We start from the raw sequence: 25867 nt of genomic DNA, 5'->3' as shown, positions 1-25867 counted from the left end.
AAGCTGCTCCCTGCATCCAGCAGCCCCCGACTTCCCCTTGCTCTGAAATTGCCTCCTGCCCACCCCGGGCTGCCCTGCAAGCTGGGGACCCCCAAAACCAGATGCACCCCTGGCCAGGACAAGGCCATCGCACCCAGAGAAGGGGCTGCGCCCAGGAGCAGAGCCCCCGTCCCATCTGCTGAGCCTTGGGGACCTCCGGTGGCACGAAGCAGAACTGCAGAGGGTTTGACCCCGCAGGACCGTGACAGTAACGTGGCGGCCGCGCTCAAGGCTGGGGGACAGCGGGGACACGCCGGAGTTGGGGGACCCCCGACTGCGTAATGCGTCTCCCATCCAGCCGCCGACCCCGGCGGGCCCTGCTTAGCTTTAGAACGCCGCTGCCCGCCCACTACCCCCCCCCCCGCCCCAGCCCTTTCCCCAACCAAGTTCGGCGCCACCACCCGAGCGCATGCGCGGCTCCTCCCGCCCGCCCCTCCTCCTCCTCCTCGCCCCGCGGCGCGGGCGCATGCGCGGCGGCAGTACGGTGGCCGGGAGGAGAGGCGGGCTGGCGGGCGGCGGGGGCGGGTCGGCGCAGGCGCGGGGCCGCTCCGCCGCCCGCAGCGTAAACAAGGGGCCGGCGGGGATGAGGAGGCCGCGGGTCCGCGGTGGGGGCCGGGGTCGCCGGGGTTGAGGTGTTCTGCCTGCTGGTAGGCGTTTACCCGCCCCTCCCCCAGCCCCCGCCGGACGGGGGTGGCGAGGGTCATCCCGCCATGAACTTGGCCAGTCAGAGCGGCGACGCCGGCAGCGGCCATCTGCTCTTCGCCAACTTCAACCAGGACAACACGTAAGGGGGCGGCGCCCGGCCTGAGGTGGTGGTGGGGAGCCCGGCCTGAACTTGGGGGGGGAATACGGCTGGGCGTGGGGAGGGGGCTCCTGAGGGAGGGCTGCGGCCGGGGGACGCTGAGGAGGCCTGGCTGTTGGAGGGGGGGGGGGCGTGGCGGGGTCCCCTCTTCCCTGGTGCCCCCCCTGCCCTGGTGCCCCCCCTTCCCATGGCAGGGAGCCCCGCTGCAGCCTCTGGTCTCTTTGTCACAGAGTGGGGCCGAGGTCTCCCTCCTCCGTGCAGCGAGGAGGGGTGGAAACAACCCCACCACCACCGCCACCCCCCACCCCCCCCGGCTTGTGCGTGGAGCTGCAGGGTGTGAGGCTGCCCTCGTAGGGACAAGCAGTGGAGGGCTAATGGGCTGCTTGAGCTGTGGTTGCAGCATATTGCCTTCTCCCTCCCCCAGGTTGATGCCTTGGGGAGGTTTTCTTTCTGGTACTTGTGAGGCATTGCTCGCTGTTGCATTGGGAAAGGGAGGGAGGGCTGCTTCTGCTTCCTGATGTCCAGCTTTCAGGAGGGCCTGAGATAACGTGAAGACCCAAGTCTTCCAGGAGGTGCAAAGACTTTATCCGAAAGCTTGTTATAGCTATCTTTTCATACAGCTTTTTTACTTTCACTTGCTGTCTGTGTTGAAGCAGTATGCCTTAGGCTTAAAAGTATTTTTATGAGCCCATGCTTCTTTTGGTTTTGATTTTGGAGAAGAGGCCTTTCTCATGTAGTCCTTGAAGTTGTACTTATTCGTGTTTCAATTCTAGAAACGGTCAGGTGGTTCATGCTGCACATCTTGCAAATTATTTAACTGCTGCAGCATATTTGGATTAATGCCTAATAATTTTTATATGGGGTATTAAAAAGCAGTATTTTTCAATTTAAGAAATCCCTAGTAGTTGGAATTGGAGCACTAAAGATCCTTTAAAGAAGGATTCGACTGTCTGAAATACCTAAGAGATGAACCTGGGAAGCAATAACCGAAAGAACTTGTGCTTGAGAAAGGAGGAGTTTTGTTTTAGGAAGTGAGTAAGAGGAAATGATCTCAGGTTGGCATCACAGAGCATAATCCACGTGTGCAGTGGTGTTTTTTTCTTTTAACAGTTTATTTGTTTGTTTTACAAGCAATGATATCTGGTCCTTACATGAGAGATCTCTGACTGTCTTCAGCATGTACTGTAGCATATGGGAATTGTGAAGGCGAGAAGATTTTTTTTTTTTTTTTAATGGTGACTGCCAAGATTGAGGAGAAAGGTCACATGACAGAAGGAAATACCCTGTTTGCTTTTGTAGGTTTTGTTGGGAGTGAAGAGGTGAACAAGTGGAGTTGGATAGACTTGAGACAAGAGACTTTAACAGTAAATAACTTATGATAAATGAAGGGGGGGGGGGAGCAGTAGTCTTCTATGTATTAGTAAGTAAATCATTATCTGTATATTGATTCAAGCCAAAGACTTCTGCTCTTACTTTTCACGTTTTTTCATCAAGTACCATACAGAGCTCGCTCTGTCATTGTGCATATAAAACATGCCCATGTTTTGCTCTGATACCATCCATTTTTAACCTATTACTGGATAAAACAAGTCATAATAACTAGGAAATCTGTCACCTCTTTCTTTCACAGTTTATAAAGATCATTATGTAAGTTTTTAAAGTTAAACTGTGCTGTCCAACGTTGGTGATCTAAAAGCATTAGTATTTGTCCTTCCTTAAAGCAACTGCCTGTTTTCAGTTGCAGCTTAGCTTTGTGGAGAGCTGTATATATTTAAAGATCACTGAGTTGTGTCAAAAAACTTCTTTTGAACAAGAGAGCTGCAGGCTTGACTTGAGAACAAACCCAAGACAGAAGTAAAAAGAAAGCAAACGTAATATAAGCTTATCTAGGTCTTCTTTGGCTTGTACACCTTGGAATCTTTCTTCAAGGAAGAGTAAAGTGTGATTCCTTTTTAACTTTGAGTTTGGGGGGGACAGACACATGACAACTGTCTAATGATTTCTTTCCTCAACTGTGTATGCTACTGCACTACTTTTCCCATTTTGTTTTTCTAAATATCCAAAAAGTATTCTTCAATTTCTGTGCTGTAGCTGATTTTTTTTTGGTATTCAGCACTCTAATGTCCATTGTGCAGGTAGATTAATTTTTTTAAAATATTATTAATATGTGTAAAGCACCTAGAGATTAGCTGATGAGAATTTTGGTGATGTATCTTTTTATGTGATCCAGACCTGGCCCATATATCTTTGCAATTCAAAGTATTGGATTACTAGGTCTTTTGCGTCATTTTTGAATATTTTTGCATTTTCAGATATCCATTATACAATCACAGAATTGTTTAGGTTGGAAAAGACTCTTAAGATCGAGTCCAGCGTAAACCTAACACTGCCAAGTCCACCACTCAACCATGTCCCGAAGTGCCATGGCTACTATAGAAATGACATAAATATAAAAAGGCTCCTGTTTCATATTCTTGTCTCAAAATCATGAGAATAATTTAAAAGGCCACTTACTTTGAGACAAATGAGATGGCTGGATGATGTTGAGTAAGTATCCCTTCTTTCTAATAATGTCTCAAAGACATCTCTCTAAGAAAAGTAGTAAGTATAAAACAAGTCTTGCAGATGTCTTTGCGAGCCGCGCAGCTTCTTAGTAAAACACTTGTATGATGTGGTAAGTGACCCAAATAACCAAGTTACATTCTAGTTCTTAAACTGAGTAGAATTTAGTGGTTGTATAAGTTCTTTAAACTGAAGTGTTTGGAGGTTTTTTTGGTTGTTTTTTGTTTGTTTGTTCTCTACTTGTGATTTCTCTTAGTTTCTTGTTTGAATAGAGAAACAAGAAGTCAATTCTCTGGGTTTCTTAGTATGCTATTCTATATATGTGGAAGATCACCACTTACCAGGTGAGAAGAGCTGAAAAAAACTTAGTAGGAATGAATTACACTTTTTCATGCTGGGCCTTGCAAAGCTTACTTATTTTCAACTTATATTACAAGTAACTGGAGTCCTTCTCCAGACGAGCAAGGTAAACAAATGCATATTCTTTCAGCCAGTATATGAAAGACAAGCTTTGTTTACATCTTTGCAGTCAGTAGAGCTCGCATCATGTTTTAAGGTGTGCTTCAGTAATTAGAAAAATCGCTGACAGACAAAGCTGGAAAATAAATGACATGGGTGCATTGTTGTTATTAGAATTAAAGCTTTTACCTTCAACTGAACAAGGTGTCAGTTCCACTCATGCTCAAATATGTCTTGCTTACCTAGACAGCAGAGTCAATTGCCTTGTATTAGGAAAGAGATGGTACTTGTTGCTGGTAAAAATAGGTGTCAGGCTAACTTCTCCTAGGCTTTATGAAGGGTTGGTAACTAATTGTTGTCTCCTGTAGGAAGGAGATGAGCTTCATGGTGGCTTTTAGTCGTGGGAAATTGGATTGCTGGTAGTTAGAAGAATGTTGTCAACATAAAAGTTGCTGTTGCTTTTCCCACTTCTTGTAGCCCGTGGTGACTGAAGCAGGTATCCTCTGTCTTGCTTTTAGTTGTTTATTTTTCCCACACTTAACTTTTTTTAGCGTTCATTCATGGGTCCTGTATGTAGTAACATTGTCTCTTGGAATAGTATCTATGTTATTGCAAGTGTTGTCTTGGCTCTTTATTCCATATTGCCCTAAGCTTTACTTACATGAGAGTTTTGAATTATTGGCTGGGACTGGAACTCTGCCTGAAAACACTCCACCTGTAATGCAGCAGAAGCAGTTGGTTTTGTGGCTTCTCTTTGATATAATATGTTTTCATTAAGTAAAAACATGCTGAAGGTCATTTTCAGAAGATGTTAGTGTGCTTGTTTTGGACCTAGCCCTTTTCCCCAGTGAATCAATCATTGCACAACTCAGCATGACTGGCATTCTCTGAGAGGTAGAAGCTCCAGCTTGCAGATGAAAGTGAAGTAACCGATCAGAATTCAGGTATCCTAGCAAAACCATGCAGTAGAAGCTCGTGGGTGATCTCAGTGCTAGGTATGTTTTAGCAGCTGGAGATCTTTAATGATATATATTTGGTAAGAAGTACCATTTAAACCCGACTGCTGTTTGTATTGCTTCTGGGATAACAACTAAAACTGAGCATGGATGCATTTATGAAAAATTAAACTCGCCTCACAAACTCATACAAGCTTTAAAACTCACAAGGGAAATGGGTAATGTAATAGAAGTTCATAACTTTTTAAGCAAAGTGTAACTTCAAGATCTCAAAGCTTATATGTATCTATAAAATAGGTAAAAGTTTCAGTCTTTAAGTTGTAACACAAATATTCCCAGAGAAATGCCTTTGGAAGAGCTTAAAAATTAACTTATATGGTGTTCAGACTCAATTTACAAAAAAAAAAAAAAAAAACAAAAACAAACCCAAACAACAAAACACCAAAGAAGGAAAAAAACAAAGAACCTGCTTGTGAAATAATGTAAGTCAACAGACTGTAGAGAAGTTTTAGTTGCCTTTTTTAAAAATAAGTAGTCACGTGGCAGCACTTGGAAACAAAATAGTTGCTGTAGTTTTGAAAATAGACTCCTGATGAAAGGACAAAAGGAAGCCTTTCGTTTGAACTTCTAATGAAAACACTGGTGTATGCCTTATTTGCAAGGTCTTCCTTAGTCTCTGCTTTCATTTATGTTTGGAGCATGTGACAGGTATCAGTCCATATATCTGTTCTTTCTGATTTAATTCTGCCCTTTTTTTCCCAAATAAATCAGTTTCATTCTATGTTCTGAGCAAATGCTTGTAGCTCTAAAATTGTATAGCATGCCTCTTGTTGCAGAAGTTGTATTCTAGTTCCCTTACTATGTGATGTTTGGATCTCTGTAGTAAACTGCTTGTGGTGAGAGGAACAAGGGTTAGGTGCTGTGAGCATTCACTCCTCTGCCTTTGTTTCTCCTAGGTTCCAGTGTCATTCACCCATGATCCTTGAGGACAGGAGAGCTCTTTATTCCAAGGATGCTTTAAAGTAAATTAAAAAAGGAAGGAAAGAGCAGTCACGTAGCTCTCATGCTCAGGGAAGATAGCTGAGAGAAGCAATCGTATGTTGTGTTACTTGCTGTTGTTGCAGTGGAGATAGCAGCTGAGGTGGGCTTGCCAGACGAACTGTTCCTCAGTGTGTGACAATCTGGATGGGAATCTGGCCTGAGAGTCGTGATGTTTACTTGGATTATGAACTTTCTGCTGTCCCAGCCTATTGCTGCATGTTAAATGATGAGCAAGTCTGGTCTCCTTTTGCTGTAGCAGATTTAAGTTTGTGTTGGTTTTCTTTTAATGGAAGAACAATGGGAAAATCTCCTGTGGGTTGTCAGAATGTTGCTGACAAATCTGTTGAACGTATGAGTTTCTATATCTAGCTCTTGTCCAAAATAATGACATTCTTGACCCTTCTATTAAGACATGTTTGTGAGATGTTACGACTTTGGTTTCAGCAGACATTTGGGAGGGGGAAATAAAGCAAAGTAAGTTTCTTTAGTAATTCTTTTCTTATGTCGTTTCACTGATTTTTGTTTTATTATTGTTGTTGTTATTATTATTATTTTCCCCCTTTTCATCATAAGCCTTTGTTCACAAAATGTTTTGTCTTTGGAAATTTACATTGGTTTTGAAATGAGGTGGAGCATTAATATAATGTGACTGTATCATAATGAAAGTAGGTTTAATTAACCAGTTTTTTAAAATAGTAATGACTTATGGAGTCGTGTTTATACTGCAGCTGCAATTGATTTTAATCTTTGAGAGAGCTGCCCTTAGTAGGATCTTTCTGATTAACGTAGAATATTTCTGATTAATAGTTAAGGTCCTCTATGATACGGAAAGGGAAAAACTGGTTTTCTTCCTTCTGCATGTATATTAAAGAAGTAAGAGAAAACCTATGTGATTCTAACCCATCTGAAAAACTTGTTTCTAAAGAGCCAGAGAGATTGAACCAGCTGATTTCCCACTCTAGGTGAGTGCACTTAGAGAGAATGTCAGCATCTTGAAATGAGTGTGTGAAAGATCTCATAACACTGTTTGCTTGATGAGGTTAGTTTTAATTATTTATGACAGCCGCTCTTGAAAATACTCTCAAGATTTATGTAGTCTTGAATCAGACTACAGTATTATCTTTGAAAAAAGTGGATAAACACAGTTTCATAAATCATGGCTATATTGGTAATTTTGTACTGAGTAGACAACCTTGATGATAGAATAGCTCAAAGTCTACAGTCTAAGGTGTGTAATAGAGGCTACACATAATAAAGCTAAAAAACCACCTGTGTGTAGCATAATGTTAGAAGAAAAAAGGCAATTTTTTTTTATTGATTTTATTTTCAATTTCAGTCTCATCAGCTTCTGAAAATTGGTGATAATAAAGCATAACACCCATGTTGTAAAAAGAGCTTCTGATAAACTACAGTAGCTTCTTGTTGGCCACTGTCTATTTGAGCAATAGCTGAATGGCTTATTGATCATATTTCTTCCCCATATGGTTGCGCGTTTTTTTGGAGGCGAGGTAATTTTGGCTTGATACTTGTTTTGTGGATTTGGTCATTTAGATAGCTATCAGGTGTCTTAAGGGCTTAAGTGTAATATCAGTGCGGGGGAAGATGGGGGATTTAAATCATTATGATTATGCTGGTATAACGGCCTAGTGAGTTCTCTTATTACATATAAAAAGCCTTTTTCCAATAGTTTCATAAGAAGTAATTTGAGAGTACATTAAAAAAAAAAAAAAAGAAAACCAAAACAAACTCAATCCCTCCAAAACCAAGAATGCCGTTCTAGAAGAAAAATGGGTTGTTTTGCAGTTACACTTGTATACTGAAACAGGTTTAATTATACTGACTCGAACTGTTCTGTGTAAACAAATGATTTGTGACTTCATCACCTTGATCCCGAAAGAAATAACAAAAAGCAGTTGCCATGGATGGCAAGGTCCGTTCTGTGCATCTTCATTTTGGCTTCTACTCAGTCTAATGATTTTAATTGTGTATGCAGCTTGCTTTCGCTATTGTCTAAAGCTTATTTAAATGAGGTATAGGTAGTTGGTAGGACAAGAAAAATGGGCTTCCTTACTGGTTTCAGTGATACTGTCAGTAAGACATATATACAGCAATATTCTGTATTTAAAGCTGCAAGTACAATACAGGAATCAATTCTGCCTAGTAATACACTCACAAATAGCTGCTTTGTGGAATTCTTTGTAAGGAAATCATCCTATGTCTTTTGTAGATCGATTATATTGCAAGGAATCTTGTGACTCCATTTATTTTTAACTCAACTGAGTGCTTGTTTACCTTTGTGAAGTGACAGTTTTAATATCATTCTTTTGTTAAACTTTCTTTTGAGGGAAGCAGTAGATGATCTAAGAAAAGCTAACTCATTACTTTTTTTTCCCCCCCAAATTACAGTTTTATATTTTTTTCACAGAATTTGGATTTTCATTGAGTTGTACAAAAGTAGTTGAGGAAAAACACTGAAGCGTCTTTGGCAACTTATCAGATATAGTCTGCTGAACATACCGATTTTGTCTGAAGTAAAATTAAATTCACTATTTCTAAGGTGACTTAGAGGAGCAGCAACAAAATTTTGTTTTATGGTTGCTTCTTTGTCTCTAAGCCTAATATGCTTTTTTCATATCTTGGTTATTGAATCTGAGGAGGCTTACTTCTCTTACCTGGATGGTGCATATTTTAATTTGAAGGTTTAAACCTTCTCAAATATAATTTCTTAGCCAGACTGTGCCAGTTGTACTTTTTTCTCGAACAGAAGGTCATACCATCATACAGAAGTTGATTTTATAGCTTGGGATCTTAATTTCAGAGGGCAAACCATTTGAGGAACAATTTTTAATCTTCTGAATACCTTGAAATTTAAAAAGTGCTCACTTTGGAGCCATGAGAGGAAAATGTGGAAAGAGCAAGAATACAATACAGATTCCTAGATGCAGAGCTAATTGTTAGTGCATCTGAATTACAGAGAATCCTCTTGCTGAGTTCAGAAGGGCATTTTGACAGGCTGACTGGCAGCGTTGGGGTTTGAGCCTTGTATTGAATGACTTGCCACAGTTTGGCATATCAAAATACATTTTATTGGAATTTAATTAGTCTTTCTCCATGTGTCCTGGCAGTAAGAAATATATGAACTATAAGCATACTAATACATTTCTGCACAACTATATTGACTGTTAATTTTCTTATTCTGTGGCATAAAATCATCCTCTGCATGGGGAGGGGAAAATAAGAATGTGCCATTGTCTGCTGCCCTGATGTGTAAACACCTGCAAGACAAGCCTAAAGGTTTTTCTAGCTTAAAATTTAAGACCTGTCCTTGACTCTGACTGGAAAAGCAATTAAATGGTCTGTGAGCTAAGTGTGAAAATTGACTAATGGAGGAAAGAAGGGTTTGTAGTCAGTTTTTTAATGTTCTTCTATTGTTAAAATCTGTTTAACATCAGTGACTAGCATTTTTAAGAGGGCTCCTCTGATCAAAGATTCGGCATGAGTATTTGTAAGACTGAGACCTAACAATGTTCTTTGGAGGTGCTAGAATGTCATCAAATAAAACCAGAGAAAATTAGAGTTGGCAGTCTTTAATTCCTTTTTATTTTTTTTTTAATATGAAAGCTCTTTTGGGGTGGTTGGGGAAGGTAACAGTATCAAAAGCAAAAAATCCCCAGACAGCTCAGTTTAAAACGTCTTGGAGGTCACCTCTAATGATGAGGCAATGATGTAATTGGTTTGCATTACATTATTCAAGTCATCATCTTTCTTCCACACTAAAGCTTTTAGTTTGTGTGGAGAAATCACCAATATGAATTGGACAGTAGGCTTACATTAAGCTGTGAACTCTCATTCCATAAAATGTGAAGCAGAATTCCACACCTGGGGTAATTCTGAAGCTATCTGGCCTTTTCAGAGTTGAGGAAGCATCTGTGTCTATCGTGGCTTTTTCAGTCAAGCTTTTTATTGCTCTTTGTACTGAGCTAACCCAACTGGAGTTTTAGAATAGGGTAAGAATCTGTCCAAGGGTAATCACAGCTGATTTAGTTTATGTTCCTAACTGGCTTGTTTCTTTTTCAGATCCCTTGCAGTTGGCAGTAAATCAGGCTACAAATTCTTCTCTCTTTCTTCTGTGGACAAATTAGAGCAGATCTATGAATGCAGTGAGTATCTTCTTTTTTTCTCTTTTTTTATCCCCTCGGCTGAATTTAGGAAGAATAAGACATGTTTCATTTTTTCACAGGTTGTTTGAAATTGACATAAGAGGAACCTTAAGTATCTGATGAAATATCACACAAATACAAAACAATTGATTGCTGGCAGGGTAAAACCATATATCAGTGTTCTGTATTTAAATTTAGCTGGTATTTTGTGAAACTTGGTAATAGCTATGAGGAGAACTCTTTGCTTTTCTAATTTTATGTCCAATAGCCAGGTTGTGTAGCAGCTGGGCATTAAAAAAAAGAGAATTTACTGGTGTGGGAGAGTGTCTTTTGGGTCTTTATGCTGGCTATTGAGGCAGGCAACCACTAATATACCTTTATCAAATAAGAAAACAAAGCCTTGATTATCTTTTTCTTTAATCCTAATATTTGCTGTTGGAAAAATAATTTTTAACGTGATAGCTGTGGGTTTACTCGTCCAAAAGGGTGAATAATCCAGATTCCCATAACTTCTCAATACTGGTCACAGTTGAGTAGGATATGAGACGAAATGGAGGGAGGCGTGGGAGAGAAGCGGTAACCCCTGTTTTACCAGCAGTTCATAGACTTCCCTTTTTGAGGTGCTAATAAGTAAAATATGAATGCTATGCATGAGTATCCTTGCTTTCTTGTAAATTCCATGTGAACAGATGGTACCAGTGACTATGATGTCAGCATTTATACTAGGATCCTGATGTACCATGCTACACAACAGACTTGTCTTCAGACTCCATACCCTAAGTGAACTGACCCTGTGGCATCTTAAGTTTGAAAATGGTGTGTGATTCAGATCACCTATTATCTGTGGTGACAGCCTGATTCTGTATACAGTCAATGGAGAGAAGTAATTGTGAGGTTCAAATTAGGCACCTGTGGTCAGGTTAAACTGTGTTGGAGCTACACCTGCCTGTTTGAGTCATGGTCTGGTTGTACTGGTTAATCGGTGGCTTGAATTCCATTTTATACTGTTGAGTTTACATACCTGACCTCAATAGTATGTTAGGCACTTACAGTATCTGGACTGATATCAACCCAGGAGACTCAGTGAAGATGACTCCTGTTACACGAGACACTGAATAAACACACTGAGAGAGACTGAGCTGAACTTTGCAGGACTGCTTCTTCAAGGTAGTCCTTGAAAGAAAAATTACAAATTGGATAAAGTGCCTTGCTCACAGTATTGCAATAAACTGATAAGGAAGCTGGGATTGGAATTTAAACCTGCTGATTCCAGTCTTGTCTTCAGACTGTTCTGGGATGCCTGCATTGGCTTAACCTCTTTGATATTGTAAGTTTTCTTCCATGAGTGTTAAGTCTGTAAATACAGAGCACAGAGTGTGAGGTAACATTTAGTAGAAAATGTGAAGGTTTGAGCTGTGTAAGCCAGCCTGTCCTGACCTTTGCTTGTAGGGCATGCAATGTCTGCAGCAGATTGAAATATTTGAGATCTTAATTTTTTGTATGCAGTTAATTAATTTTCAGTCTTGGGCTTACAAACCATGCCTGTTTAAAACTTGATAACTGGGTGGAGGGCTTCTGGTGTATTGGGTGCCTCCTTTCTGCAGGGAAAGGTAGCTTGAGGCCTCCCAGACATGTGCCTCCTGCCTCCCAATTGTGTTGTTTTGAGTGAGCACTTTGAAGGACCCCTCCCTTTCTTCTGTAATATTTGATCTGCCAGTTCTTGTGTAGGTGTCTAAAGTAAACTACAGAATGTGCCCCAGCTGTCTTGTGTTTGAGAGAACAACTGAAAGGAATGGGAGGTTTCTTTGTCTGCTCCCATCACTGACTTCTACTGTGATTCTGTACAAATCGCCTAACTCCCTGCTCAGTTGACCCCCTGTAAAAATAAGTATTAGATTGAAGGGTGCTTTAAGGCTTAATGAATGCTTATAACATGCTTCATGTTCTTGGATTAAAAATGGAATAAAAGCACAGCTGATCATAATCTAGCTGGTTCTAACCAGCTCTTGTCTGTGATGCTACATGCTTGTGTTTATGAAACTGTAATCTTGTTATGTATTTGCTCTTGTTATGTATTTGCTTGTTCTCCCCTCACTGCTGATACTTAAACCATCTTGCAGTTCTTTATGTTCGTACTGTATTTTGAATCTGAGTTCCTGGCAATGCTCACTTGTGTAGTGTATAAAAAAATAAAAAAACCCTGTCATTAACAGCATTGCTATAGGACTTAACTAGTGCTTCTAAACATATGATTAATTCAGGTCAGCTGAATGTAGGATGCGCAGTATAGCCTGGTACTCTACTTGAGTGGTTGCTCGTTAGGAAGCATACATGACTTGGCAGCTGTGAAGAGATTTTATCACTTCTTCCTGTTAGGAGAAGACAAAGGAACAGAGGTGCATCCTGTATTTTTAAAGTGAATTTAATTAAAAGCCCATCACAAAGCTTTTCTCTAAAGGTAACTATCTGTATTATAGCAAATCTTTTTACGGTGAGACTGATGGATTGTCTATACCTTTGAAGCGTTTTCCTTGTTGAAAGTTTTTTATTCTGTCTGTGACTGCTTAGTTCTTGATCGTGCTCTTCCCTGTGTGCCTTCCCTGCTGCCTACACTTCCCACCAGTGCAGCATAGGACAGCACTTTTTCCATCTGAATCTGTGCTGCTGTTCCTCCTCTGAAATACCAGTTCTGCCTGCCTGGGAGAGTAATAAATCCCAGAAGCTGTGTCTTAACACAGTTGCCCCTGAATGGGGAAAGAAGCTGTGCTTGCCCAGGAGCAGGGAGCAGTCAGATTGTGGGGTTTGGGTCACCTGGGTGCTGGTCTTCTGACTCTTGTAAAAGGATGCCATCATCATGAAGGACTCCAGGCTTAGATAGAAACCTGAAAACCTATGCTGTAAAATATTTGAGAATCTTTTCTGTTACTAGTCTGATTCAAGGAACATGGACCTCTGCATTTGAAAGTCTATGTGTAAATTTATTGAAGCAGATTTTTGTATATCTTTTTCATGTGTTGTGTGTGGCATCAGGAAAATGGGCAACAATTCCTTGAAAACAAAGTCGTTGCTAAAGTGCATTATCCCCTGTTGCTTGAGGAAATTGAATTTTCAAAGCCTCTGTGAGCTGTTTTCTCTTCTCTGGAAAAGTACCATATTAAATATGAGATTTAGATAAAAGTCAATTATGTTGCAAAGAATACTGAAAATGCTTAGCATAAACCTGCTCCTTTTCCATAAGGAGGCTACTTCTCTCTGTCCTTCGAAAGAATGTAGAGCATTAAATATTTTCTGTTCTTTTTCTTGAAATAACTGCCCAGAAAAAGCACTTTCAAAGCAGACATGTCACACAGTGATGACATTGTCATATGCTGAGAATGTTGGACGGAACGTTTTTCAGGGAATTTCTGTCATTGGTGGTGAGAACAGTGCCAATTAATTATTTAATGTGTCTCTTGGCCAAAACAGACGCCTACAGAAAAAAAGCTTTTTTGTTTTTTGATTTTATTTTTTTTCTACTGGCAGTTTTACAGTTTGGAATGTGTTAAACATTGAGCTAATCCAGATACTGACTTCTGAAAAATTTGGTTGTTTTGATGAATCAAGGCTAAAGGCTCAAGTTGCTTGTCTTGATTCAGTTCTGCACTGGAAGGGCAGGTGTAGCCAGTAGCGGCTGGTAGCTGTGGGAGAGCTGCAGAGTGGTAAAACTCTCTCCAGTTTTCTCTTGCTGTGAAAACTATGTCTGCTGTGTCTCTGGGGCTTTTGGAGGGGAGCTTCAGGGGATGGGAGGGGGAAGCACACATGCCAGGGTAACCGGTGGTGGGACTTGTACTCCTAACCAGCTTGGTCCAATACTGTACTATAACCGAATGCTCTGAAAGGGCTTCTTTGCCGGAGATCCTGGACTCTCTTCCCTTCTGCTGACTTCCCCATATTTTGATTGGTGGCTTGTGTTCCTCCTTTGCCTCCAGTGCTTCCATAGTAGAACGCTTGACATAAGTAATGCTGTTTTATGGCTATGCATACATGCTGGGCTTTGGTGATTCCTGTACCAATTGTTTTTAGGGACTGTCACGTAAAAGATGGTATAGGTAAAAATACTAATCAGAGGCTGAAGCAGTCTTATAACAAATGAGTTTACTAGTTTCTTTGAGTACAATAACCTTTCTTTCCTCATGGAGAGGTGTGCAGAAACTCCCATGTTTTTGGTCCTCAAAAACCCTTCCATGCATAATACAGCTCTGAAAACAAAACAAAAAGCACACCAAAAAAACCCGAACAAAAACCTTTGCTTGCCTAGGTTTCTACAGAGATAAGAGAAGATTGTAGAATTCCAGAATTTGACAATTTGCCATTTTTTGTATTTCGCATTTTTGGGCGGGGGGGAGTAGATACTCTGCTCTGAAACATAAACTTGTATGACACCTCAGGGTGGGGAGCAGGGAGGAAATCTGTGTAAATCGGCATTCACCATGTAGATTTTCTTCTTTAAAAGCCTGTCCTGCATCCCATCTTGACTCTGAGCTGTTGTGGCAGAATGTTTGTGGTGTTAAACAGTATTTTCTTAGACGGTATTTCCTGTTGATGTGCATCATTCTTCCCTGAAATCTCCCTCTGTATTTTTCCCTCATTATTGCGATTCCTTAGCTGACACAGAAGATGTGTGCATTGTGGAGAGGCTGTTCTCCAGTAGTCTGGTGGCCATAGTTAGCCTTAAAGCTCCACGCAAGCTGAAAGTTTGTCACTTTAAGAAGGGGACAGAGATTTGCAACTACAGTTACTCCAACACCATCTTGGCTGTCAAACTCAATAGACAGGTGAGTAGTAATTTTGACTAGGTGAAAATATGGGAAGGGGTTGTGGATCTTATTCTGGCACTTCCTCTGCTGCTTGACGTCTCTTCCTTTGGTGACAGAACTGCTATTTGAAATTAACTTGCACTTTTCCAACTGTAGCTTCTGTATGGCATCTCAGTACTCATATTTCGTTAAGTATTTTTGGTTCTATGTTTATGTATTTGCTTAGGAAAATGCCCTGAGTAAGCTGGGTGTGCTTTGAGTAGGAGGTTGGACTAGAGACCTCCTGAGATCCCTCCCAGTGTGAATCATCTTGTGATCCTAAATGTGGAAGTATGTGAAACTGACAATTTCTGTTCAGGCCTAAACTTAAAATTGTTATCTATTCACTTTTTATGTTTTTAAATATAGTTTGCTGCATTCTTTTAAAAAATAAAAAAAAAACCCAACCAACTGAACTGGTGAAGTTTTTGACTTAAGTACCTGGAACCATAGTTTGCTGTATTGCTAAATCATTAGTAGGCTCTTCTGCAAAGACAGACTTCTCCGTCTTCGACCAGTTCATTCAAACTAGAGAGAATGGCATTGGAAGGAGAAAGTTTTCTTAGTGTCCGTTCCTGCCCCCAAAGATCAGGTGTGGGAGGATGGGATTCCTGTTTAAAACCGTAAGGGGAAACACTGGTTAATTTGATTTTTTGGTGTAGTGAGGTAGTGTTAAATGAGTAACATCTTGTTAGTCATCCAGATGTAGTCTATGAAAGTGTAAATGAGATGTTGAAGAATTTAATCAAAGTTTAAAAAAAAAAAGCCCCTCACAAATGGTTATAAGTAATAGGCTCTATAAATGGTTAAAAAAAGTCTTCTCTGTTTTTTCTGTTTAGCCAAAGCAGAAAATTATTTCCACATGTGAATTGGCCTCTTGAGGGGGCGGAATACATAAGGGCACGTACAGAATAAGAATTAAAATAGCTTTAAATGAAGGTTTCTGGCTTGCTGACTTAAACTAGTAATGTAAATAATTTTAATTTAAATCAATTTGCACTAGCGTGGTTGAGGAAAGTCAAGTGCACTGGTCAGTTCAAGTGTCCGAGTGTAGTATTGAGCTGTTGAAGCCTTGTCAAGAGGTGTAACTTGTGTATCTTCTATCAGACTCTTATTTCTTCCCATCAGGTGGGTACAACCTTTTCTCTGTTGAAAGGTACCTACTGCTTTTTTGGATACAATTTTTTAGGATTGATAAATTAATGTAAACTCTAGTTTGATATCAGCATTTCATCTTTCCCCTGTCTAGAGGCTGATAGTATGTCTGGAAGAGTCTCTTTATATACACAACATACGAGACATGAAGGTATTACATACAATCAGGGAGACACCTCCCAATCCTGCCGGTAAGTATGTTGTTAGAAGATAGCATAACTCTGAAAGGTGCATTCTGTGTCAACGTACGACGTTTCCTAGAGGGAACTGTAGCATTGTTAATTCCACTTCCAAATAAAAGTAACAAATTAAATACATGAGTGTTGTCTTAAAGCCTACACGTTTAATCCAGGTGAGCTTTTTGAGAACAAATAGCAGACTCTGCCTTAAACTGCATCTTCCCAGTATTTTAGTCTCCTAGAGTGGATGTGTTGAAATGTTAGAAAGAAGTAGTAGAGATGCAAACTGGATTTTGCCAGCACTTGGTATGGTTAAAGGCTTTATCAGGTTAATCCTTTAGGTGTCATGGCAGACGTGGAAAATTCTACTGCTTAATCAGTTACTGTAGCTCTGTTGGTATTCTTCCTTTTCTACTTTATATTAAATTTTAACTTACGTTAAATAGTTAAGTATGTTGCAGGCTGACTCTGAGATTACTCATCCTTGTTCTGTTTCTGTTGATACCTTGTGAGGATAAGTTGATTTATCTTTGTAATATTCAAATGCAGAATCAGAAAGTTTTGCTACATAAGTCTTGGAATTTGCCTCTTTCTAATTCTGTTTCTGCATCCCTTTTAGGGTTGTGTGCTTTATCAATAAATAATGATAACTGCTACCTGGCCTATCCAGGAAGTGCAACTATTGGAGAAGTACAAGTCTTTGACACCATCAATCTGGTAAGGATCTTTGTGAATGCTGTTTCCACTTCTAAAGATGCAGTTTTGGGAAACGATTTAACTCACTCAGAGAGGAATTGCTAGACACTCAGTTAGGTTCCCCTACATCAGTTTGAAGTATCTCTCATAGCTAGGCTTCGCAGAACGTCAGCAAAGAAAACACAGACGCTAATATTAGATTTGAGTAGAGTTGGGCAAATGGGCGGAGCGAAGTGAAGTAATTTCTGTTTTAGTTGTCTTTTAAGTATCCTACTGCTTGTACTCTCTATGCACATGCTTCAGTGATAATTTTATGTACTTTTACTTAGCAATTACTGAAACACTTTATGGACAACAGCTTCAATATTTAAGACCCATATTTGCCTTGAATGCTCTTAAATATGCAGTCTTAAGCTGCAAACATGTAGCTTTTAACCTGTACTGTACTAAGGTTATACTTTATTGATTCACTTCTGCAGAGAGCTGCTAATATGATCCCAGCTCATGATAGTCCCTTGGCTGCTTTGGCATTTGACGCAAGTGGTACTAAACTTGCCACTGCATCAGAAAAGGTAATGTGACTTTTTATTGACTTGCCAACTGTGATAAAAATGAAATTTGTTTCTAAGCATTTTAAATAAGTTTAAGCATGCAGAATTCCATGCGCGAGTGCCAAAAAAAGAAGGCTTACAGTTATAATGGCAAATCTAAGTTAAGAACTGTTAATGATATTTGACACAATTTCCATGCTGTGAAATGTTGGATAATAAGGTTATTTAAATAAATACATTTTAATCTGGCTATAATCAGGGCAATCCTCTAAGTGTTTCTCCCTTTAGTGCAGGATACTTACTAGAAATTAGTTGTCTTGATGCTGTCTTCCTAATGAAAACAAGACAGCTAAAGTCAGAACAGAGAGAAGTATCTTGCCAGTCTTCGGCACACAATGACAAATTGTCCATCTAAATTGTATAAATTAGAAAGTCTGAAGCCTCTGCTTTTTGGGTAATAAGCTTAGAATATAAAAGTGTAACTGATTGCATCTGATAAAGACACAAAGACATCCAGGTGACTGTGCTTGTGGTACTCATCTAGTGTGGTCATTTTCATGATCAAATATGATAAGAAGGGCTGTTCTTGATGCATAGCTTGTTCTCTACATTAGTAGCTCCCACCTCTTGTTGTTTCTCTGCTCTTCAAACACATCCTACGAACAAGCTCCATAAATATTTCATGCTAGTATGTGGTGCGCATCAACGGCAATAAGTTAACAGCAAAATGGTTTGCTGCTTGTGGTTGTACTCTGCTCACTAGAGCTAATACACAATGAACGAACGTGAAACAAATAAATTTTTTTTTCTTTACAGGGGACGGTAATAAGAGTGTTTTCCATTCCAGAGGGACAGAAACTCTTTGAATTCCGAAGGGGAGTGAAGAGGTAAAGTTCAACTGGGCTAATTATCTGAAGCTCATTCCGTATGGTAGATCTCCAGTATGTTCTGCAATTGAGCTGGCATCCTGATTTTTGCGTATTTTCATCTCTTATTCATCCCTGCATGTACACTTACAACAGTTTCAGCTTGAATGTCTTCCAGTTTCACTCCTTTGGACTTGGCTATCCATAAATCAATCCTGTCAGAACTGTACTCCCTCTTGCCTTTTAAAAATTTATTGGTGAGGGAACTTGTTTAAAGTGGGTCACCTTTTGTAAGATAAATTGTATTCTTAATGGCGATTGGAGGCAGTACATCTAATATTCTCTCTCTCTTCTAAATCCTGCTAGTGCTGTGATCATTGATAGCCATTGTGAAATGGTACTATGATTTGTGGTAACTAGCAACTCTAGTTCTACTGTACTTTATACAGAGGTAAGACTGAGTTCAGATTGTTACTAATTAACGCCCCATATCTGGTGTACATCAGAGTTGAACATCATTAATGGGGATCTTGCTCTTGAAGGGCTTTAAGAAGGTATCAGAGCGTTCAGAATACTTACTATGGAAATGTTCTTTTTTTTCTTATTTGCAAAGCAGTGGTGACTTGAGAAATCTGCTTAATTATTAATTAAGCCAAATACTTCAGCTTAATTGCGAGTCACCTGCAATCTCTGACAGGAGAGGAAGAGCAGGTGAGTCTACCATGCAGCCACAGTTCCTCCAAGCTCTCGCAGTACAGCTTGTGTGAACATTATGGAGCTCCTTAGTGGTGAATGTGCAGAAAGACTCCTACCTACCAAAATGCAGAAGTAATATTCTCATTTAAGTCAATTCCCATGAGTTAACACTAGCTTGCTTCTTACACCATTTGGTACAGTACTGAATGTCAAAAATAATGCTTCATTGTTTTTTCTTTTTTTTTGCCCCCTAGGTGTGTGAGCATCTGTTCGTTGGCTTTCAGCATGGATGGCATGTTTCTGTCTGCATCCAGTAACACAGAGACAGTGCATATCTTCAAACTTGAGACTGTGAAAGAAAAGTATGTTTCAGAGTTGCCTTAGATTTTTCAAGGAAAAGGCCTTAAAATAAACTATACTCAACAGGATGAGTTCTCCAAAGTGTGGACAGACTTCTTTTGAACACTTCTGTTAAGTAAAGGGCTTAAGAAGTCAGTTACGAATCAGGAACTGTGGCTGAGCTCTGTGCTGTTCTCCTGGTGAACAGAAAAGGTATTTCTGCCGAAGAGAAATTGGCCATCTTTGGCAGAGGAATGTGGAGCAGCTGTAATATTTTCAGTTACATTTGCATTTCACCTCTTCTCACATCCATATGGGAAGAGCTATCTCAGCAATGCCTTGTAACTGCCTATAGGGCTTTAAAAAGCATCAGCTTGTAAAATGTTCCTATTTGTGATTTTAGTGGACAGTCTTAACTTGCATTTCTGCGGAAGTTGTTGGAAACAATGATTTGCTTAGTGATAGACAGTTGAATAAAATCTTGAGGTGTAGCACTTTTTGGTAGATCTTGCTTTTGTATAATGAACCTTATGAAATGCAGTTTTATAAGCAGAAGTATCAGGTTACAGTCAAACATGCTTAAATAACAGGTTGAGGGTACTGTAGGATATATTGTGCCCTGTAGCATAAATGGAGTGCATTAGAGTTCTCAAGGGTGTTAGTTATTTCTGAAGAGAAGCAAATAGCTGCTTAACATCTTAGAAAAATGTTTCAAAGTGTTTACACACCTTTCTTTCTAATGTGAAAGTGAAGTCAGTCACTTTTCTCTTCTGATTTGTAGACCTCAGGAAGAGCCTACAACCTGGACAGGTTACTTTGGAAAAGTGCTGATGGCCTCAACAAGCTATCTGCCCTCTCAAGTAACAGAAATGTTCAACCAGGGTAGAGCCTTTGCTACAGTCCGCCTGCCGTTCTGTGGGCACAAAAACATCTGTGCACTTGCCACGTGAGTAAAGAAATTGAGCCTGCATTCATCACCCACTGGATTGCCACGTTGGGCTATGGAGAGGCTGACACTGTAGGTCATAACCTCCTCTCCAGCAGGGCGGGTAGTACACACAGCAATGGATCGCCTGTAATCATTTCAAATCCTCTTCCCGTTCAAGAGCAATGTGTTAGAGCTAACACTTCACAGTCCTATGAGAGGAGGAGGAAAAGGCATAATATTTGGATGAGAATAGACTATTTCTAAGTGTTGTTTAAAGATGTCTTTTAATTTTGAAGGAAGAGTGTTGAGAACAGACCCATGGGCTTATGCCATTTGCTTCCGTTAGTGCTAGGGGGAGTGATACTGTGTGTTGTGTTAGTGAATTGCAAAATTAGGCAGTCCAGACTAACCATTAAAGATGTCTTTGAAAGCAAGTTCATGTTGTTCTTGTCTCTGAAACAGCATAGCATTCATTAAAGTTAATTTTGAGGAGTAAATAGAATCTTTAATCTGTCTTCACCAAAGGCAGGTGCCATTTGGCACAGCTACCAAAGCAATAAGCTGAGCGGTAGTAAGCTTATTTTGTGGGGGTTTTATAGTCTTTATGCTAAATTGACTTCACATCTGTACTCCCACTCCTCTGATCTCAAAGCACCCTTTAAGGAATAGTTAAGCCTTGTAACATTTCTGAAATAACTAAATACTTCCCGTTAGAATATTTGTCTCTGGAGTTGCACAAAGCTTGGTAACAGGGTGGTAACTTCTGAATCTGTTTTACTGGGTTATATAGGAGTTGCTCAATTTCTGTGGCATCCCATTAGCCCCGAAGTGTGGTTATGCCTTACCTTTTTTTACGCACAGTTTTTTCCTAGGTGCTCTGTCTAACTTAGTGTTCTCTGTCTACGAGTAAGAGTGTGGGAAGTAATGGCATAAAATCATGGGAGGGGAGGAGAGTGTGCTTTCTTAAGTTCTTATTAATTTGTTGCTCTCCCCTAAACCTTTCTAGAATCCAGAAGATCCCTCGTTTATTGGTGGGAGCTGCTGATGGGTATCTCTACATGTACAACCTAGACCCTCAAGAAGGAGGAGAGTGCACACTAATGAAGCAGCACAAGTAAGTCCACATTAGCTGAGGACTGTTGTATTTTATTTGTTCACAAAATCCAGTTTGTTCTTAAACTTAGTTCTGTTGTACAAAAGTCTAACTTGAAACAGCTCATTTCTTTAAACTAATCTTTTTCCAGACCTCTGACATGAATGAGTAACTTCAGAATCCCCCTGCACCTTCCTTCCTAGTATCTACTACATTAAGCACCGCTTTACCAGCAGAAACTTAACACTGTCCGATCGCAGTGAAGGATCAATCGCTGTTAGCTGTATGATCCTGTTTCCTCTTGGCAGTTTGAGTTACTTAAACAAGAACTTGAAACGTCTGACAGAATCCTTTTCGTCAATAAATGAAGCGGTTACAGAGATGAGAAAGAGATGTTGCTCTGACTTCACAGAGGGGAATCTGGCCTATGAATTTTTCTTTATTCTCTCTTTACCAGTGTCCTTATTAGACTTCCTTGCATGTAGGCCAGCCAACTAATGTTCGGCAGCGGTACTGTAGAACACTTAAGGAAAATACGACCCAGCATTGTTACTTTTTAATAATGTTTGGCATGAAAAGCTAGGGTAATATAGTTGGATTAGTTACATGATCAACCATAGGATTAAAGCCGCCGATAACTCACGAAGATAATTCAGGTTTGCAGCTTTGGCCAATCTATAATACTGGTCAAAAATCATACCTTTATCTGATCATTTTAAGGTATGACCTCTGGTTTCACTTGTAGATGAAATGATGTCTGAGAGGGAAGTTTTTATCACGTTCTTAATCTCTGAAATACTTTAATACCTTCACTATAGGGTTTTCTAGTATATGTGTATGAAGCAACCGCTTATGTTGTGGACAGAGCTCAAAAGACAATCTGTAATATTGCTGATTAGAATGTTTTTGTTTTGGTTTTTTTTTTTTTTTTAAATCATGCGCTCTTGTTTTGAGTCTTTTTTCACAGCATCAACTACTAGGATTTAGATTCTGATGCCATGTCAGAGGCAAGCGTGTCATTGATGCGTCTTCAGTGTTAAATATGAAATGTTGTCAAATGCCATCTTGACAGTCCTCTGGAATGGAGGGACCAATTTCTTCCTGTTACATATGTATATGTATTGTTCTTGCATATCTAATGAGATATTCTTCTGTAGCTGTCAACTAAAGCTGTATTATGCCCAGGTAGATCACCTCTCCAGCTAATCTCTCTCTGCTTGGTAGGCTCGATGGCAGTATGGAGCCAGCCAACGAAATTCTAGAGTCTGCATCCCATGACCGGCCGTTGGTAGCGCAGACGTACAGTGCTGCTGTGACTAAAGGTACATATGTGCCTTCCTCACCCACAAGGCATGGTAAGGAGAAGGCTGGAAATGGAGCAGAGAGCCCCTCTGCGTATTGCTTCTCTCTAGATGGCTGTGAGCTCGTCTACTTCGACACTGAGCTTTTCATAACTGTGGGTGTGATGTGGAGCATTGGTGAGCAGTAGGAAAAGAGCACTTGTACAGTAGCCTCCTATAGATGGATCAGTCATCTTTGCTACTTTGAGTAGAACTTTGTCTTGAATTGTGAATGATTAGTGATAGTTGCAGCACTTGCCAAATGGTTCTAGAAATGCCCTAATATAACTATTTCGTACAGGAGTCCTGCATCCAGACCTCATGCAAAGTATCTGAACTATAGCCCCCCCCTTTTTTTTGTTAACAAGGTTGATAGGAGTACTTACCGTTCCTTTATGGGAACAGTGACCTTTTAGCCTGATTTGCTGCTCTGTTATATTGAGAGAATGAGAATTTGCTTAATGCTGCAGCTCAAGTGGAGCTTCTACCATCTTTGTATGGCACTCAGGTCAGTGCTTCAGCTGCAGAGGAAGGACTGTCTGCATGTGTAGCCTCAAGACTGCAGTTGCAGCTGTAATGCATGGGCGGAGATTAAGAACATTAGCCTGCCCAAAGCACAAGTATGTGTTGCACACACGCAGAGTAATTTAATTTTTATTATAAACTGCTCTTGGCTTGGAGGAACACGATCATGATGAAAGCAAACATAGGGTAGCAGTGAAACTGTTGCAAGTAATGTCTGGTATTTCAGCTCCAGTAATTCACTTTAGATCCAAGCCTTAGTTTGTGCTGCTGATCCCCCAACTATTTGTTCCTTTCTCTCCAGCCTATACGGATGACCTGGGTGCTGTGGGTGGAGTTTGCCTGGAAGATGAAACCAACTCACTTAGATTGGATGAAGACAGTGAGCATCCTCCCATGATCCTTCGGACGGACTAAACTTTGACCTGTGAACTCACTCCTGAAGCAGAGAACACTGGCTTGATGTTTCTTGAGGAATCTCGTGTTATGCTGCTATGAACTTTGACATGAGTTGGGAGAGAGGATGACAGACTCTTACAGTTTTAAGTCGTAGCTGTAGTTCTAATTCTATACAATTGGAAAAATATATGGTTTTCAATTCAGTGGCTTTTAATCTTGCTTATCTATTTTAGCTGTGTTTATTTTTTTGTTGCCAAAACCTGCTGTTTGTGCAGCCCTCAGAGCCTACTAGCTTTGCATGCGTTCATGTGCCAAGCAAGCATAGGAGGGGGAGAGAGAGAAGCCACTTTATAACAAACTCAAGTTTGTATTTTTTTTATATATGTATATAATATTTAGCTTATATAAGGAAGGAGTAGAGAAGTGGTTCTGGAAGCTGAGACTAGTTCTGCACTGACAAAGGTCCAAATGGTTTCCTGTGCATGGGCTTGCAGGCATACCTAGTGACTGACATGCAACCTTTCAAATGCAATGGCCTGGTTTTTTGGGTTCTCCCTCCCCTTTCCTGGACCATTTTGTTAATTAAAATTCCTTCTGAATGTTGTGTATTTGTGGGACTGTTCTGTTTGTTGGGCTGGAAAACTGGAAGTGTTTCCCTGCGTAAGGATATAGAATATAGAAAGTGCCTTTACAGGGAAGAAAAGGAATTGCTGCAGGAAGAAAGCTAGAATGCAGGAATTGCTAGAGACTCTTGTTTGTACACCTTTAGTACTGGGGTGTCTACAGCCCGTAGTGGCTGATAAGCTTGTGGATTTTTTTAGAGAAGTCTTGGAATGCACTTTCTTTCTCTCCTGTAGATTGTCTTATTTCCTTGGCAGAGTAGCAATAACCTTTTTTTATACTTTTTTTAAATTATCCAAAGCAAGGAATCTGTCAGGCTGGAGGGAAGTCCCTGCAGAGCATGGCAGCCCTGCTCTTTAAACAGCCTTAAGGTTTTCAGCTGGAAGGCATAGCTCTCAATTCTTGCTTCTCTTCAGTCTGGGGCTGAGTGTACGGCTCCAATAGTTGAAGGTTCATGATTTTTTTCCAGATACTAATGTAAATATAAATGATTTTGAAAGATTTATTTTCTTCTGCTAGATAACAGTGCTGCTCTCTTTTTTTTTTTTTTTTTTTTTTCCCTTCCCCCCCCTTTCATCAGAGTACCTTTTGTGATACACTCCAAGGACTGGTTGTCTCTTTGGCAGTTTTGGAATAAATCCTTAACTGCCCTGACCCTGGCTAGGGCTTTCCAAGGCTGAGCAGTGCTGCAGACTATTTTTAGGGTTGTAATGTGCCTTCTCTTAAGTCTTGGATAACAGTTAGTGAGCAAGTGATTAGCAAAGTACTTGGTGAGTGTTACTTTCCTTTGCCAAAATGAGCCTGCTTTGCCTTTTGTGTAGCAGTGTGGGTTGCTTCCTTTTCCTCTACCTGCTTGCAAAGAAATAAGACAGGGAAGTTGCAGATCTTGACGGAAGGAGAGAAGCTGAGTACTCCAGCTATGGGTGAACTCCCTACCACAACTAGATAGTGGTGTGCTTTTAGGATTTGGTACTGTTAACAAGTCTTCTCTCAAGCAATAGCAGGCAGTGGTCTTTGTCCCCAAAGCCCTGTGTGGGCAGGTGGGCTTTCCCTTCCTCTAAAAGTGCATAAGATGATGGTAGCCCCTACCAAGAGAGCTGCCTGTATCAGTGAGGCTACTGTTAGTCTGTGTGAGTGGAAGATGTTCTTATATGAGCACGTGTGGGAGAGAAGGGATCAGGCTTGTTTAGTCACTGAAAACCCTTGACTGTCCTAAGTAGTTGGCTGGCGTGGCTTGTGGTGTCCTCTCCAGAACCCAGCATGTTCAAAGCAAACCACTGAGCCATGCTGAAATCTCACTTATTCTTTTGACTTTAAGCTTTGGCTGGCAACTAAATTCCATGGTCTGGATTTTTTTTTCTTTTTTTTTTTTTCCTGCAAGTGCTATCAGTTTTGCTGTGGAGCTCATAACTGCAGAGTAAAATACAAGTCTTGGAGTAAATATAAATAAGCTCAGTGAGATTTGCTGGCAAACTGAACCGCCCAGGAACTGTCAGATGTCTTCTCGTTCCAGACTAAAGCTGGTAACATTCCTGATAACATACTTGGAGGCGTGGCGTAGACTCCACAACTAGAGTTAGCAGTAAACAGGCATAAGCAACACAGGTCTCCTAAGCACACAAGTTTTA

The 25867-nt window shown here is 40.4% G+C and overlaps 1 protein-coding gene across 2 annotated transcripts; it reads left to right on the top strand.

Annotated features, from left to right (window-relative positions):
* Positions 1-555: 555 nt before the first annotated feature.
* Positions 556-24226, top strand: WIPI2 (WD repeat domain, phosphoinositide interacting 2). Of its 2 annotated transcripts, none has more exons than XM_075058830.1 (12): positions 556-823; positions 9937-10019; positions 14664-14833; positions 16104-16200; positions 16808-16905; positions 17364-17456; positions 18252-18322; positions 19252-19359; positions 20118-20282; positions 21271-21378; positions 22582-22679; positions 23524-24226. In XM_075058830.1, exons 1-12 carry the CDS (start codon positions 750-752, stop codon positions 23634-23636), a joined length of 1278 nt encoding a protein of 425 aa, XP_074914931.1. In that variant the 5' UTR covers positions 556-749; the 3' UTR covers positions 23637-24226. The 2 variants fall into 2 exon arrangements, with proteins under 2 accessions (XP_074914931.1, XP_074914930.1); XM_075058829.1 differs by having other exon boundaries at positions 22582-22712.
* The last annotated feature ends 1641 nt before the right edge of the window (positions 24227-25867 follow it).

Source organism: Buteo buteo, chromosome 27 (genome assembly GCF_964188355.1).
Source record: "Buteo buteo chromosome 27, bButBut1.hap1.1, whole genome shotgun sequence".
NCBI classification, from domain to species: domain Eukaryota; kingdom Metazoa; phylum Chordata; class Aves; order Accipitriformes; family Accipitridae; genus Buteo; species Buteo buteo.
Note: the sequence above shows the minus strand (reverse complement) of the source record. Positions and strands in the feature narration are given on the sequence as shown.

Excerpts from the sequence above, each read along its gene's own strand:
- WIPI2 (XM_075058829.1), top strand. The coding sequence starts at position 750 with ATGAACTTGGCCAGTCAGAGCGGCGACGCCGGCAGCGGCCATCTGCTC. Across the intron at positions 17,457-18,251 it reads TTGCCACTGCATCAGAAAAG|GGGACGGTAATAAGAGTGTT; the intron begins GTAATGTGACTT and ends TTTTCTTTACAG. Across the intron at positions 18,323-19,251 it reads TTCCGAAGGGGAGTGAAGAG|GTGTGTGAGCATCTGTTCGT; the intron begins GTAAAGTTCAAC and ends TTTGCCCCCTAG.